The sequence below is a fragment of the Rhinolophus sinicus genome, linkage group LG02, assembly GCF_036562045.2.
Source record: "Rhinolophus sinicus isolate RSC01 linkage group LG02, ASM3656204v1, whole genome shotgun sequence".
Classification (NCBI taxonomy): Eukaryota; Metazoa; Chordata; class Mammalia; order Chiroptera; family Rhinolophidae; genus Rhinolophus; species Rhinolophus sinicus.
Window position 1 is genome coordinate 119,615,907 of NC_133752.1, and position 15,878 is coordinate 119,631,784.

General features: G+C 41.0%; 1 protein-coding gene across 3 annotated transcripts in view; it reads left to right on the forward strand.

Annotated features, from left to right (window-relative positions):
* POC1B (POC1 centriolar protein B) overlaps positions 1–15,878 on the forward strand; it is a 138,231-nt gene that overhangs the window by 116,352 nt on the left and 6,001 nt on the right. For 2 of the 3 annotated variants that reach the window (XM_019742145.2, XM_019742146.2), the window contains exon 11: positions 12,363–12,428. In XM_019742145.2, coding sequence (XP_019597704.1) covers positions 12,363–12,428 — 66 coding nt within the window. Of the gene's footprint in view, positions 1–12,362; positions 12,429–15,878 lie in introns of those variants that run through there. The other variant, XR_012493899.1, reaches the window with a different exon arrangement.

The window sequence follows — 15,878 nt, forward strand, 5'->3', positions numbered from 1 at the left end:
GTTTTCTCATTACAAATTTCTCATTCTGCTCATTATAGAGAAGTCAGAAAACATAGCCAGGAAAAAGAATTGGCAATCTATAATCCACTTTGGCAAGGATTACCAGTTTTAAACATGTAGATACATATAGATAGATACAGAGAGAGATATACAAATAAATACATTTTTCTGCAAACATGGGAACTTTCTTTTTCTTCTAAATACATGGTCAATAGCTTTCGGTATCAATGTACACATGTGAAAGGCTGCACTGATTAATAAATTGGTTAAATGTAACCAATTGGCTATTTGTGAAGCTCTGAGATTGTTTTCAATTTCTTACCAGGGAACATACTGGCAAAATTCCTTAATCTTTCCTAAAGAAAAATTCCCGGAAGCGATACTGCCAAGTGAAAGTTCATGTACATTTAAGTTTTCTTTCTTTCCTTGTCTCCTTGTGCTTAAGTAATACCTGTTCATCTCTTTAATACTTCCCAGTAATCATATCACATTTTCTTAGCTGACTCATTCTTCTACTCTTTCCGACTCCCCACTCTCAGCTGATGGGATTGTTCCCTGTTTCATGAGAAAACATGCTGCCAGAGGATCATTTCCCTGGTCCCTATCACCACTTCCACCTCCCCGCCACCCAATAACTGTGCCCATAAGCCCTGCCTTCCCTTCTCTTGCAGTCGAACTGGTCTCCCTCTGGACACTGGATCCCAGCCCCTCTTGCCTATCCAGGGACACTGCTCTAGCAAGTCCCTTTTCTTCTTCCTGCATCATCAATTTTTTCTCTTTCTTGTGCATACAAACAAATCTTACTTTTTCCATCTTTAAAACCAAATAAACAGCACCCTTCTCTTGGCCCCAATTCCGCTTCCAACTACAGATCTATTTCTCTTCTTCCCTTTGCAGCAGGACTCCTGAAAGGGTTGTCTTCATTCATTGTTTCCAATTGTTTCCGTTCTTTCTGAAACCCACTCCAATCCGGCTTTCATGTGCACATCCCACCAAAACCGTCCATGTCAAGATCACCAGTGATGACCTCCAAGCTGCTATAGCCAGTGGACAACTTTCAGTCTCATCTCACCTAACCGATCAGCAGCAGTTGAAATGGATCATCAATCCCTCTTCCTTGAAACAAATTTTTTCACTAGGCTGCAGAACCTCATGAGCTCATGGTTCATTTCTTCCTTCTCAGCATCTCTTGCTGGCTCCTCCTCTTCTCCATGCCCTGAACTCTCGAGTGCCCAGGAAGCAGGGTTTGGACATCTCTTCACTGTTGAAACTCTGGTGATCTCATCTAGTCCCTTGGCCTTAATATCATAGAGATGTTGGCAAACTTCCGGATGTAACTCTCCAGCCCCAGGATCCTTCTCCCAACTGCCCCTGAACTCCAGATCCAACTGCTCCTTGACATTGCAAAGCTGAACCCCTGGTCCTCCCCCGTTCCTAACCTGCTCCTCCTACGGATGTCCTTATCTCAGTCAATGGCAACTCCACGTAGAACCTTGGAGCTTCCCTTGACCTCTCTTCATCTCTCGCACCACCCATCCAAATCTTGAACAAATCCTGTTGCCCACATTTTCAGAATATTTCTGGTACCATGTAACTGTCACTATCACTCTGGTCTGAGCCACCAGAGCATCATGCCGAGATTATTGAAATAGCCTCACCACTGGTCTTCTTGCGCCTGTCCTTGCTCCTGTGGAGACGATTCCCAATGCAGCCAGAGTGATACCATTGAAGACTGTGCCAAATAATTAATATAAATCTTCTACTCAAAATCAGACAGTGGCTTTCCATCTCAGAGCAACAGCGAAGTTCTTATAAAGATCTCCGAGTTTCACATAACCTGTCCCCTTGCCTTTCTAACCTCAGATCTTGTTACTCCCCCTTCACTTGCTCTGTCCTCTACCCCAGGACCTTTACACATGTTCTTCATTCTTTCTCCACTAACACCTGAAAGGCTTACTCTCTTACCTCCTTTCAGTCTTTGCTTAAATAACACCTTTCTCGGAGGCCTTTTTTGACACTTATTTAAAAGTCATCCCTTCTTTACACCCTGCATTCCTGACATCCTTCTCCCCTTTTTTTTCCTCCATGTCACTACACATTTTACTTATATTCTTTGTTGCCCAGATCCTCACATTAAAATCTAAGTGCCTTGAGGTTTACTGCTGTATCTTCTGCACCTGGAACAACTCCCAGGTACTCAATGAAAGTTTATTGTGTGAATACATTTTTTTTTTTTCAAAAAAATTAGAAAAGTAAAAGGGGAGAATTAGAAAAAAAAAAATCATTCACATATAAAAAATGGAATATTATTCAGCCATGAGAATGAAGGAAATCCTGCCATTTGAGATGACATGGATGGACCTTGAGGGCATTATGCTGAGTGACATATGTCACACAGAGAAAGATAAACACTTGATCACATCACTTATACGTGGTATCTGAAAAAGCTGATAGAAAAGGGAGTACATTATGGTACTCGGGGCTCGGAGGGGGTGAGGGGTAAATGGGGAGATGTTGGTCAAAGAGGACAAACTTCTAGCTATAAATTCTGGGGACCTCATGTACAGCATAGTAATGATAGTTAATAATACTGTATTATATACTTGAAAGTTGCTCAGAGTGTAAATCTTAAATGTTTTCACCACAAAAAAGAAACGGTAATTATGTGATGGAGGTGTTAGCTCACGCTACGGTGGTAATCATTTTTCAATATACAAGTATATCAAATCAACACACTGTACATCTAAAACCTACACAATGTTATATGTCAATCATCTCAATAAAGCTGGAAAAATTTACCCATAACTATATTATTCAGAGAACCATCATTTACATGTGTATAGTCTCACATTCTTTTTCCTATATTCATATATGTTTTTGGTAGGATCACTCTAGACATAGTTTTAAAACCTGCTTAAAAAAAAATTTTTTTTTTAAGTGATCAGTGATTGAAATTTTTTTTTTTTTTTTAACTTTTATTTATTTTAAGTGTGTTTTTCCAGGACCCATCAGCTCCAAGTCAAGTAGTTGTTTCAATCTAGCTATGGAGGGTGCAGCTCACAGTGGCCCATGTGGGGGATCAAACCGGCAACCTTGTTGTTAAGAGAACCTCACTCTAACCAACTGAGCCAACTGGTTGCCCCCAAACCTGCTTTAAAATTTTTGATATGCATATAATTTAGACTTTGAACACATACCCCCCACAAAGCCTTTCAGAAATACCAAGTTATATCTTGCCGGGAGTGTGTGAGAGTCCAATTTGTATTTTCTCCCCCAAAACTTGGTCTCATCAGATTTGTTTTGCATATAATCCAACCAGTATAATAAGTTTGACTCTGATATTGAACTTTTTCTTGGTTTTTCTTTCAGAGTCTTCCCAGATTCCCTTGTCACCTTAATCACTTGTCACTATACACACACACACACACACACACACACACACACATATACACACACACACACACATACACACGAACACACACATCTCTTTCTTCCCTAATAATTGTAGAGATTCAAGAGAATGAAAATTGCTCCTCAAAAAAATATTGAATACTCTTGCTGGAGGAAATTTCCAGAATTTGAGAAGCCAGATTGTTAAAACTGAGAGGACCTAATAGTTTGGATTAGGGTGCGTGAATTAGCCAAATGTGGAGACAAACTATTATTTCCTAGCGGATATTTAGACAACTGTCATAAACTGTTGCTTTCCTGTATAGTCAACTGGTTGTAAATTCAGACTCCAGGGGGTGCCACTTACACAGACTACAATGCAGAGTGGCCCCTGGATTTGTGCAATGTGGCCGCCCCCAGAAAGATCTGATTGGATTATAATTAATTCAGTTTTAAGGAATCCTTTCTAAGATATTTTCTTTCTCTGGCTCTGCCCTTCCCCCTCACTATCTATTGAGCATTTGTCTAAAGAAAGCAGACTTTCTGTCAAACTTTGAGAGTCAAACTTTAAAAATTATCCTTTTAGACCCTCTCTCTGGTGGACAAAGAAAGGGATGCAAGCCATTTGGTCCAGTAAAATGAGCAGATATGTCTGTTGAGTTTGCTAACCGAACTCTAGAGGGGGAATTTGGAAGGAGAGCAAACAGCCAAGCTCTGAAACCCATCTTTGGTGGGCCAACCAGCACCTGGTATGTGCGCGTGCAGTCCAATCCCTCTTCAGGCCCGATGCCTTACCTGCTTCGGATTTCCTGTACCTCACCCCCTACAAGTCAGCCCCATGATGTCTGTGATGGGCCTTATGCATTTGAATCAAACCTTTTCCAATTGCTATAAGAGCTTTTCAAACAGTTTTCAGACCAGGGAATCCCTTTCTACCAAACTGGGAATACAACAAAATCTTACCCAAAATGCTACTGAGCAAAACAGATGAAGGCAGAACTGCTCTGGCTGAAAAGGTTCTACCCCTCCCCTGATGGGGCTCTTTAGCACCCATGGGCCTCTTGGAAGTGGAATCTGAAAACCGCTCACCTCTGCTGACACTCACACAGGCCCTCCTTTTCTTCCCATCCCCAAAGGACCTCGGTCAGACACCCCTGGAGACTACGGTGAAGCCTCTGCCTAAGGGGCAAACTTTGAGAAGGGAGCACCAACAGAAACTCAGTAATCAAGATTAAGAGTATTCTAATGTAATATTTTAAACAATCAAAATGAATGTAAAAAATCCAGGGTGAACAAAATATTCATATGTTAAATAAAGACAAGATCAACAATAGTGCCTCACTGAGCCTTAGTGGAGCCTGAGGAAAAGGAAAAATCAGGCCTACAGATACCTCTGTACCTTGATTACTGAGTCTTTGGTGTCCCTTTCAATTTTGAGCTCCAAGGGAGGGCCTCACTCTCCTTGCCTGGTTCCCTTTGTGTCTTTTGCACCCATTATTCCACATTGTCCTAGCACTGAAGATGTCTCTGTCTCTCTTAGCCTGTACAATCCCTGAGTATCAGGACTGTGTCATGCTCGTCTTTGTATCTCCAACATATTAAAGAATGTAGTAAGCGTTTAATGAACATTTTTTGAATTAAACTAATTGGACTAGAAACCACTGCCCTTGGGTTTTTCCATCTGGCTCAACCTCTAACTAGCCTTGTGATCTTGGGCAAATCATAACTTCTCTGGTTTCAGCTTATTCATCTGTAAAATGAAAGACGTGGTAATCTTGAATGACCTTCTGTAGCTGTCTACAGATGTCATGTAGCTACAGAAGTCCAAGCCTCCCCAAACATTCCCCGCCTGATGGTTGATGGTTATCAGTAAGGCAGCTGCAAGGGGGCTGGTGTTTTGCAACTGGTTTCAGTAAAGCTCTGGCATTCTCTGTGACATGCCCTCTTGGCCGGATCATTGCTTTGATCTTATTTTCCTGAGATTGTACTTAAAAAGCTAGAGGGTAATTTCTCTAGTAAGGCTGTCCTGGTTGGGAAAAACAGACATTGTCCTCTAGTTAGATCAACGTTTGTTAATAAATCCTTTGCTCCTTCTAGTTCCATTCCTGTTGGCCTGTTATCTTTAAAGGTGGAGAAAGGCCATAGAAGAATTGAAAAGCACTTTATTCATCCCCACCATCCCTTGTATGTGATCGAGAAGGAGGAAAAGTCAGACAACAGTGAAATAGTTCATTGCAGGTGTAGAAATTCGTATCCAATGAGTACCTACTGTCCACCTACTATGTGTAGCCCAATATGGGAAGTACATCAGACAAGATTCCGGTCCTCATAGGGTTTTCAGACCCTTCCAGGAGAGAAAATATGAACAAAGAACTACCTCAAGTTGATTATGTAATCAACTTCCAAGAGGATAGGAACAATAGGCGTCAGACTAGTGGGAGAAAAAGAGGAAATTAATCCTGTTTAGGGGACTACTCTGTGGAGACTTGAAAATCTTATCTTGTGTATTCTTTATGACTATTCTTTTGAATTAGCCATTAATATCTCTAATATATGGATACGGAGGCCAATCAGGAAGTATTTGCTTTCTCAAAATGTTCATGTACAAGTTCTTCCACTGCGTTTGAACTGGATTACTTGACCTGGGTACTGTGAAGTTTAACCAGATTAGGAAATACTGCATACCTTTCTTCTCCCTGGGTGACGCAGGCCTTAGGTTTGGAAGTGGCTTTTATCTAACCATCTCATCCATGGAGCGTTTACCTATTGGGATATCACCAGGGTTTGGAAGCTCTAGTTGGGGAATTTAACACAGGCCATTAGTTTCTTTGTCATGCTAAATATGATCTAGACACTATTACAAAGGTTTCCGTGGATTATTTGATACTTGCAAAAGCTCTGGGTTCAGTGATCAAAATTGCCCACCTGGCTCCATGATCCAGGATTTTTCTTTCTTCCTTCCAGAGGCAAGCTAGATCCCACTCTTTCCATTAAGGAGGGCTCAGGTGGAAAGTTGCCTCTTGTCATTCTAAAGCCCTAACCTTGAAATGACAGCTTTGAAGCAGCAGAGCCTGTAAAACTCGGTGCTTCTCTCTCTCTCTCTCTCTCTCTCTCTCTCTCTCTCTCTCTCTCTCATTCTTTTTTGGAATGAATTTACCCTGTTGTTGATGTTCTACCTCTCCTCCCTCCTCCACCCCTGACCCCAGGCGGTGGGAGAAGGGGTTGGGATTTAATCATCCATGAAGGATGGCAATTTGGCAGCCTTGGAATGTGGAGGTCTGTTTACCTAGGGGCCAACCATGAGGCCAGAAACAATGCACACAAGTCCTCGTCCCCTGCCTCAACCACTGCCTGAGGTACTCAGCAAAGCTCTCACAGGTTCCTAAGACCCTGGCCTGTTTGCCCACTAAGTATTTCTACCTTTAAATAAAATCAGATGAATCAAGGGTGCAGCATTTTCAACTTTTGAGGTAGCAAACACATCAATAGAAAAGGGTCTTTCAAGGCCTTAATTTTTTTTAAAATGGTTATTTTCTGTTTCTGTAGAATGATTAGAACTTCAACTCCATATTTACTCAGTGACCTTTTTTATTATCCAATGAAATCTTAATAGAAATGTTGGTGCAGAGCTTTTCGAATATAAACCATCATCCCAAAGGCTAAGAATAGTGTTTGATGGGGTCCATGGAGTTTCCGAGGACATGATTTGGATGTGTCCACCATTTAGGCAGCATATTTGCTTCGAGTCAAAGCCATGTGTGTCTTCCTGGGTCTCAGATCGCAACTGAGAGTGTGGTGCATCTTTCCATGATCACGCAGAGTCTTGTTAGCACTGCTGGACAGAGTGCCCAGGAGATGGCCAGGAAGTCAGCAGTGTCTTCCGGTTGGTGGAACACACTTTTTGGAAAACACTCGGGACTGTAACAGACCCACAGAGAAGAAGGCAAAATAAGTAGAAAACATGGTTCCCTGGAAGAGCTTATAATTCAATTGTAGGAAAAGAACCCGCATTCAGTGAACTTCTCATCAGCAAGTGGAGGCTCACTAATGCACCCAAGCACAGTGTGGCACACGGGCCCATCATGTCTGTTCCCGGCCTCCACCACCAACTGCACATGCCAACGGTGCCTTCCCCGCCATCGTTTACCTGCCCAGCTTCTGCTCATCCCAGAAGGCTCCTCTCTGGCATTAGCTTTTCCAGGAAGCCTTTGACTCCCTAAAGCAGGGGTGTCCAAACTGAGGCCCACGGGCCAACTGCGGTCCGCAATCCATTGTTAATTGGCCCACAGTAAATTCCAAAAATAGATTTAGTTTACTTGAACAAACCAGGTGAGGCAATACGTACTTCACTTCGAGAGAGTGGCCCGGCTGTTTGTGTATTTTACTGCATATGGCCCTTAGTAAAAAAACGTTGAAAAATGTTTTGACACCCCTGCCCTAAAGGATGAATGTTTTTGTGATTCCTTCCCTATGCGTATCTCAACCATTGCTCTTATCACATTTTATGAGACTGTTTTGTGTGGGTGTGTGGACTGTGACCTCCAGGAAGGCAGTGACTGGGATTTACTCATCAGGTAGCCCCAGGACCAAGCCCAACGCCAAGCACAAGTAAATACCCAGCAATAGTTAGGGAGCAACTCAACAGACAGATAACTGCTAGGCATTCCCAAAGACAAGGAAGCACTACAGGGTAATCAGGGAAAGCTTCTCAGAGGAATGCTGAGTCAAGTTTGAAAGCAGTAATTGGGTTGGGAGGAATAAGCGTGGGCATATCATTTATAGGAAATGTCAGTAGCTGCACTCATGGAACATCACACGGGGCATTGATAGCAACAGGAGAAGGAGGCTAGGTGGGGAACTGGAAAGCACTTTGTATTCTGGCTGTGATGGGTAGGCTGTGGAATTCTTTCCACTACTGTAGTTGAGAGGGCCAGCCAATGCCAGCAGTACGCTGATCAAATTTGCACCAGAGAATCTATATTCGGCTTATTTAAATTCCACTGTGCTTTTACTGTAATGCAGCATTTCCTCTATTTCCTGTCTGAAATCCTTATGCATATTTCAGTGGTGGCTGTGGGTTATTTCCATGCACTACAGTGAAACTGTCCCCACAGAGGTCCAAGCCAATTCAAATTTTTCCTTAAGGCTGCAAGTTATCTTCAAGCAACTTTAATCTCCCATTTATTATGACTTGAGCATCAATTGTTATGTATTCTCGTGTAATGAAAAGGCCTGACTCGAGTCCTGCCATCACAACAGCATCAGGAAGAGGAAATGGGCAAGGTTGTTAACCAGAACAGGCTGTACCTTTTTAAACATTAACCACTGTTCAGGTCTGCAGACCTGGCTGCTACAAGCAATGATGGGAATCAAGAATGCCAAGTACAAAATCCTACCTGTGGAAAATTTTAGAGTCCCCATATCGGCCTCGATCCACCGAAGTTTTACATCCTATTGTATTGTACTGTTATATTATAGCATATCATGTATCATATCATATTATATATAATTTTTTTAAGAAACAGAAGTACAACAAAGCTCTGTCTTACCCACATCTCGTTCAGAAGAGCAAAATCATTCCGTCTGACAGCAGGTAAGTTAGGATGACACTATGCCATTAGAACATCGCTATGGAAGTTTTTGTTCCACCAGGAATTGTTTCAGCAATTAGATGGAACTTAATAATCTTTTGCTCTTTGCTGTGGCATAGCCAGAGCCTATGTGGGTTATCACTGGTTTTTATAATTCAGGGAGCGCTTTTTATTGCTCTCTTTGATTTTATTTATGTTTCTATAAATGTGAATCATGAAAACCAACAGTTAAATGACTCTATCCAGAATGTGATGGCCGCAGTCATCATCGTCATTGCCATTTGGTTATTGAGCACTTATGATGTGCCGAGTATAGTGCAGATGATTTTTATACATTAGCTCATAGAACCTGGCACTTCCTCCTATTGTTGTACTTTTCAAGGCAAATTAAAATAAGTTGCATAAGCATCTGTCTCCTCTATATCCTGTCTCCTGAGTGCAGGGCCTTTTGGTATCCCAGCACCCTGCACATATCAGGCCTTCAATAAATGTCTGTTATATAAATATACACAACTTGAAGGAACAAATCATACCGTTTCCAAATTCTATAAAAAATTATTATGGTAGTACTACTTTGATACTGTGGTATTTCTAATAACAACATCTGGAAACAAATTGAATCCCACCTACCCTAATATTTCTCTGATATTAGCGTATCCTTAGAAATAAAGATTTTTGAAAAGACACCTTGTAACCTCGAGAAAAAGTGTGGCAATGTCACGTAAAATTGTCTTGATACTAAATTGTGTATACAGTTTGGTTGCAACCATGTTAAGGAAGGAATATTATTCATAGAGATGGAAAATTACCTGGAAAAAAAATGTGCCAAAGTTCTGATAGTAATTAAGGTAGAATAATTATGGATGCTTTTTTTCTTTTCCACATTTTTATTAAACTTTTATATTAAAAATATAAACATTTTTTTAAAAGAAATCAACGAAGATAGCATTACCATTGGTTAATGGCATAATGGGTGATATTTATTTATTTAGTGGGTCCTCACTGTCAAAAATCTTCATCATAAACATGTATACCTTTCTGATTAAAAAATTTTCTAAAATAATATAGCAAAATAATGGCAGTTAAGTCATTAAAATCTATATCTTCCCACCGCCACCCCCCAATGGTTTAAAAGACCCCCATTTGTATCAAGTATATAAACATCTCTGTGGAATTCCTCGAAATCATATTTGGTCTAAATGATGGCTTGCTTGACCTGTACCTGTCACATTCTAATGCAGACTGTGGCTAATAATAACAATACTAAAAGTTTGGTTGTTTGACTTTAGTGCTGGTTTGATTTACAGAGAGGCAGAAGTTTTCTTATGTCAGCTAGATGTGAACTGTAGAATCCAGCAGGACACACTATTCCGACGACTCCTGCTAGAATAGACACACTTGATACATTAAATGTAACAGAGACACATTTACTGTGAAGGCTCTGCCATTCAGAAATATCAATGGCCTGTGTGTTGGGAAAGCTTTTCCTTCTGAGTCCCCTATCAGGGTTTCACATCCGAACTTTTTTCAGCCTTTCCACTTTCAGATTGTCTCTGTATTGAGGGTTCTCTTCTTGTTCGCCCTGCCTGGCCTTTCTTCTCCTTCTCCTTTATCCCCACCACTCTTGGTCTTCCTAGGTGCCTTGCTTCGTAATTATTGGTTCCCACAAGTCTACTGAAGATACAGCAGCATTTTTGTGAGGCATCCTGTCAGCAGACGGTTCCTGTCTTTTTTAAAACAACCTTCTATAGTGTCTACTTTGCACAGCTCCTGGGTTCAATTAACCTTCATTGTCCAGCAAGAGAATTGCCCGGATAATTTCTGGTGGGATAAAATTGGACCTTTCTATTCAAGAACAACAAAATAATAATAAATGTATACACTAAAAGAGCATTAAGTGCTTCTGATTCTGCACAAATTAGAAGAGGTTATTTGCACAGCTCAGCATTAATGAGCAATGAATTAGCAGAATTCCTGATCTTATTGGAAATGTGAATGTCATGAGCACAGAGAGAACCGTTTGTGAGAGGGGCTGAGCTGCCCGGAAGGTGCCTTTCCCCACTGTCCTAGTTCTGTGAGAAAGGAAGGAAAGGGGGAGGGGAAAGAATATCAGTTCTGCACCTACTACATTCCAGATAGTGGACAAGGGGCTCTCACAACTTCCAAGTATTAGTAGTTAATCCTCCCCTCAATCCTGCAAAGCACGATTATGCTCAGCCTTGTTGCTCCTGAGGAAAAACCTGACAATCAGAGATTAGGGCGTAGCCTGACCAGTGCCACACAGCCCAGAAGTGGCAAAGTTGGAAGTGAGCACTTGAACTCAGGACTTTATGAGTCCAAAGTCTGGCATGGTCTCATTATAGCACTTGTAGAACTTGGTTAAACAGATGGCAAAAATGTCTCAGGTTATTAAAGGCCAAAAAGCAAGGTACAGGTCGTTTCTTTGAAGCTGACTCCAGTCTCTTGTTGCCATGGAGTCCGGGACTCACTCCCACACTGACTGTATCACATGGACCTGAGATGAGCAGTCTCGTCATCCTTGATGGACTCTGGGAAGTCGTGACCTTAGGAATCAAGATTTACAACCACGGCCCTAATCCTGACCTGTGTCATTTGAGTAGGGGCCGACCCAATGAGTAGAAAGGACTTGAAAACCAGTCGAGCCATTCTCTATCCCTAGCCAACTGCATTTTTAAAAAATTCTATCACTATAAAACCATTGCTTAGGACCTGCTTTCCCCCCTCTCCAAAACATCCTGTTGAAATGTATAGACTCTTTAAAAGGTTAAGACATGAAACTTCTTTATTTCCCAGCATCCTGGCAGGAGGTGGTTGGGCAAGACGCATAGGCCAGCGCTTGAGTGAAGAACCAAGTAGATGACTTTAAACCCACCATAAACGGAAGCCTAAAATGAAGTCAAATGATTGGTTTTGCAGAACCAGGAACCACACTAACTTTTAACATTTATTTTTTAATAAACATTTAATTTTAGAATAGGTTTAGATTTATAGAAAAGGTGTGACGATAGTAAGAGAGTTCCCATATATCCAATACCCAGTTTACCCTATTGGTAATCTTACATCAGCATGGCACATATGTTACAACTAAGAAAGAAAAAATGGTATGTTATTATTCACTAAAGCCCATACTTTATTCAGGTTTTCTTAGTTTTTGCCTCATGTCCTTCTCTATTCCAGGATCTCATCCAGAATATCATATAGTTTTAGAAGTTATGACTCTTTAGGCGCCTCTAGATTGTGACAATTTCTCATATTTTCCTTGTTTTTGATGACTTTGACAGTTTGAGGAATACTGGTCAGGTAATTTACAGAACGTTTTTCAATTTGGGCTTATCTGATATTTTTCTCATGTTCTAACAGGGATTATGTGTTTTGGGGAGGACAACTACAGAGGAAAACTGCCCTTCTCATTGCATCATATCAAGGGTATGTGGCATATCGCTATTGACTTAACATTTATCTTTAAAGACAATAAATCACATGGTAAGTCAGTCTGAGCCAGAACTGGACCTGTATGTTGTCTAAAATAATTGAACTGGCACAAAATCAGATTGCTGAACTCTCTTGAAACAAACGAATGTTTCATTCAGTCCAAGTCCCTGGTTATAAGGCTTATGCAAGCTCCTTTTGCAGAAAACATTTGGAGTTCCTAAGAAAAAAATGGCTGTCTTAAATATAGAATGTCGTTAGGATGCTACGTATGAGGAATGTTACTGAACTGAGAGCAAGCGAGTGAGTAAGCACTGTCATTAGAGAATAGCAGCTGTGGAACCCCTGCCTGTCTAACCTGCAGGACTGCAGTTCCCGGAAGACAATATCGGCAATGAACCAGACTTTCACATTTCCTGCCTACCCTGAATTGATAACATTTCCAAACTGCTGAACTGCTCCCAGGAGTCTGTGCCATTACCTTGTAGGGAAAGCGCTGGCAGAATCACTTTTCATTTGTGTTACATAAGAACATCATCTTCATTTCAATGATTTAACCCTGATTAAATTTAGCTGTCAGCCTTTAAAGTTCTCTGAGAATTTTTCAAACTCAGAAAGGGAAGAAGCATGCCAGCAGGTTCTCTGCAATCTCTCTCCTCCTACCTTCTTCGTGCAAGCTCCTTTCCAAGCAGCTCGGTGAGGCCCCCGAGTCATTCAGAGAGCAATCCTTGGCCAGGGTTGGGGGTGCCAGTGAGAATGGCTGCTCCCACTTGGCAGCCCTGTTGGGTTAATGTGTGTGTGTGTGTGTGTGTGTGTGTGTGTGTGTGTGTCCCTTCCCTGCCTGCCACTTTTGCATCATTCTAGTTTAAATTGCTTCCTTTAGTTTCTTCCTTTCACAGGTAAATGCAGTCTGTGGTTTTGGATTTTTTATTTCCTTTTTTTTCTTGCTTGCTTTTTCAATTTTCACTTTCCTGCCAACCCATCTTGTATTTTTCCTCTTCCTGTTTTGGCCCTTCCATCCCCAGCCCTCATGCTTTCATGGAACATCCAAGGTTAAACACTGACTGACACTGCAAGGGCTGTTTTCCCTACTGAGTGTCTTCCTGTGCTCTCCACTGACTTCCTGTCATTGGGGTAAATGCATGAGACAGGGCCAAGAATGGGGTGCAGTTGCTGAGTCTTCTTCCCTGGAGAGAGGGCTGAACCAGGCCCTAGGGGGGGTTAGGGGTGGCATATACAGTTCCTGAACTGAACGCCTCCCACCCCCTTTTTATTTGTTCTTTTAACAACCCCAAAGGTTTCACTGCTGCAAATTGCATGTTGGGGTTTTCTTCATCTTGTGTTTACTACGTGCTCACCATGCAGAAAACTAAGAACTACAGAATGACGTAAAAAGCGGTCATAGGAATCCTTGAAGTGGGTTAGGGCTACTACAGATACACTGCCTTCCACGTGATCACTGTCCTGAAAGGATGTGTAAGGAGCCGTTTTGTGATCAGGTTCAGATACTTCAGGCTTGATTGATCGTCAGGACAGATTTCAGATGTTATGCAATCCCCAACTGCTTTGATCTTCTCCTCTGTCCTTGTCAGTACACTCAGCTGAATAAATAACATTAGTCCAAGCAGAGCTTCCTGGACAAATGGTAAAAAAAACTGATAAAGCCCTCCATCTTCCAGCAGCACAGGTGCTACAGATCAATGGGGCTAATCTTGTAGAAACAACTATTAATAAACCTTTTTATAAGACAAAAAGCTTTTGTGTTTAGAGGTTGCTACTGGGGAGGTAAAACGAATTTTTCTGGAAGCTAAAAATGTTTCCTTTAGAGCTAATGGATTGTTAACATTCAGCAAGGTTTATGAGCTCTTAAAAGAAAAAGAGAAGAAAAACAGCCAAAACAATAAAAGTAATAAAACCTGCAGCCTCACCATCAGCTTATTACAAGTTAACTTTCTGCTTATGAGTTTTTCAAAGATGACTCCCCTGAAAGCTTGAGATAAATACACTGTTATGAAAGAGATAATCATTCTCAAGGTTTGCTCTTATCAGAAGAGACCCAGGTGGAATTGGAGACTCCTACTGGAATATGGCTAGTTTACAATTGTTCAGAAATGTTTCTAATAATTGAATAGAAAGCCTCATAGTTGATTTCTTGAGTATAAGTCTGTCAAGATTCCACTTTACATGGTATGGATATTCTCAGCTCAAATTCTCAAAAGACATTCCTCTGTAAATTTACAGGCAAATACCCAAAGAGGCATTCTAGCTTTCTCCAGTTGGGAGAGACAATGTAGAACAAAGTCTCATTTCTATTGGTGAAGACATATTGTGTGACTTTAAACAGATCCTTAAAGTCACACCATATGCTAAGGCCTCTGCTCCCTCTTGCCTAAAATAGGGTGTGAACTAAGATCTAACTCCTAAAACCTGTGCTCCTAATCACAACAGTGATCCAAAAAGAGGGTTCTGTAGTCAGATAGCCCTGGTTTCAAACACTGGCTCCACCCCTATGTATTGTCTGGCAAAACCATTAACCTTTTGGGACTTCAATTTCCTCATGGAATGGTTATAATAGCTCCTACCCACTTCTGATCAAGACGGCGGAGTAGGTAAACGCCTCTTCCCATAACCACTTCCAAATGACATCTAAATTATAGAACAACCACCCTTGAGAACCACCTGAGATCTAGCTGAACAGAATTCCTAAAACTGAGGATATAAAGAAGAAGCCACATGGAGACTGGTAGGAGGGGTGGAGATGCAAAATGGCTGGCACATATATACAATATTACTCGGCCATAAAAAAGAATGAAATCTTACCATTTGTGACATGGATGGACCTAGAGGGTAGCATGCTAAGTGAAATAAGTCACACAGAGAAAAGGTATGCAAATACCACATGATTTGACTTATATATGAAATAAAAAATAAATAAATAAATGAACAAACAGAAACAGACTCATAGACACAGAGAACAAACTGATGGTTGCGAGATGGGAGGGGGTTGAGGGGATGGGTGAAAAAGGTGAAAAGATTAAGAAGTACAAAGTGGCAGTTACAAAATGGTCATGGGATATAAAGTACAGCATAGGGAATATAGTCAATAATATTGTGATAGCTATATGTAGTGTCACATGGGTACTAGACATATCGTGGGGGAGGGGGATCAATTTAAAAGTCTAACTACTATGCTGTACACCTGGAACTAACACAATATTGAAGGTCAACTGTAATTGAAAAATAAACAAAATTAAGAAAAAAAGAAGCAAACAATATGCATTTTGATAAACTATAATTTATATAAATCAAAGAGCAAGAAACCAGAATCACAATAGTTCATAACCAATACTTTATAAATTCTGTAGTTCTAAAATATCCAACTAAATAATAAATCCTAATAGCTCTCAAAAAAAAAATTGCACCTACCTAAAAGGTGGGATAAAGTTC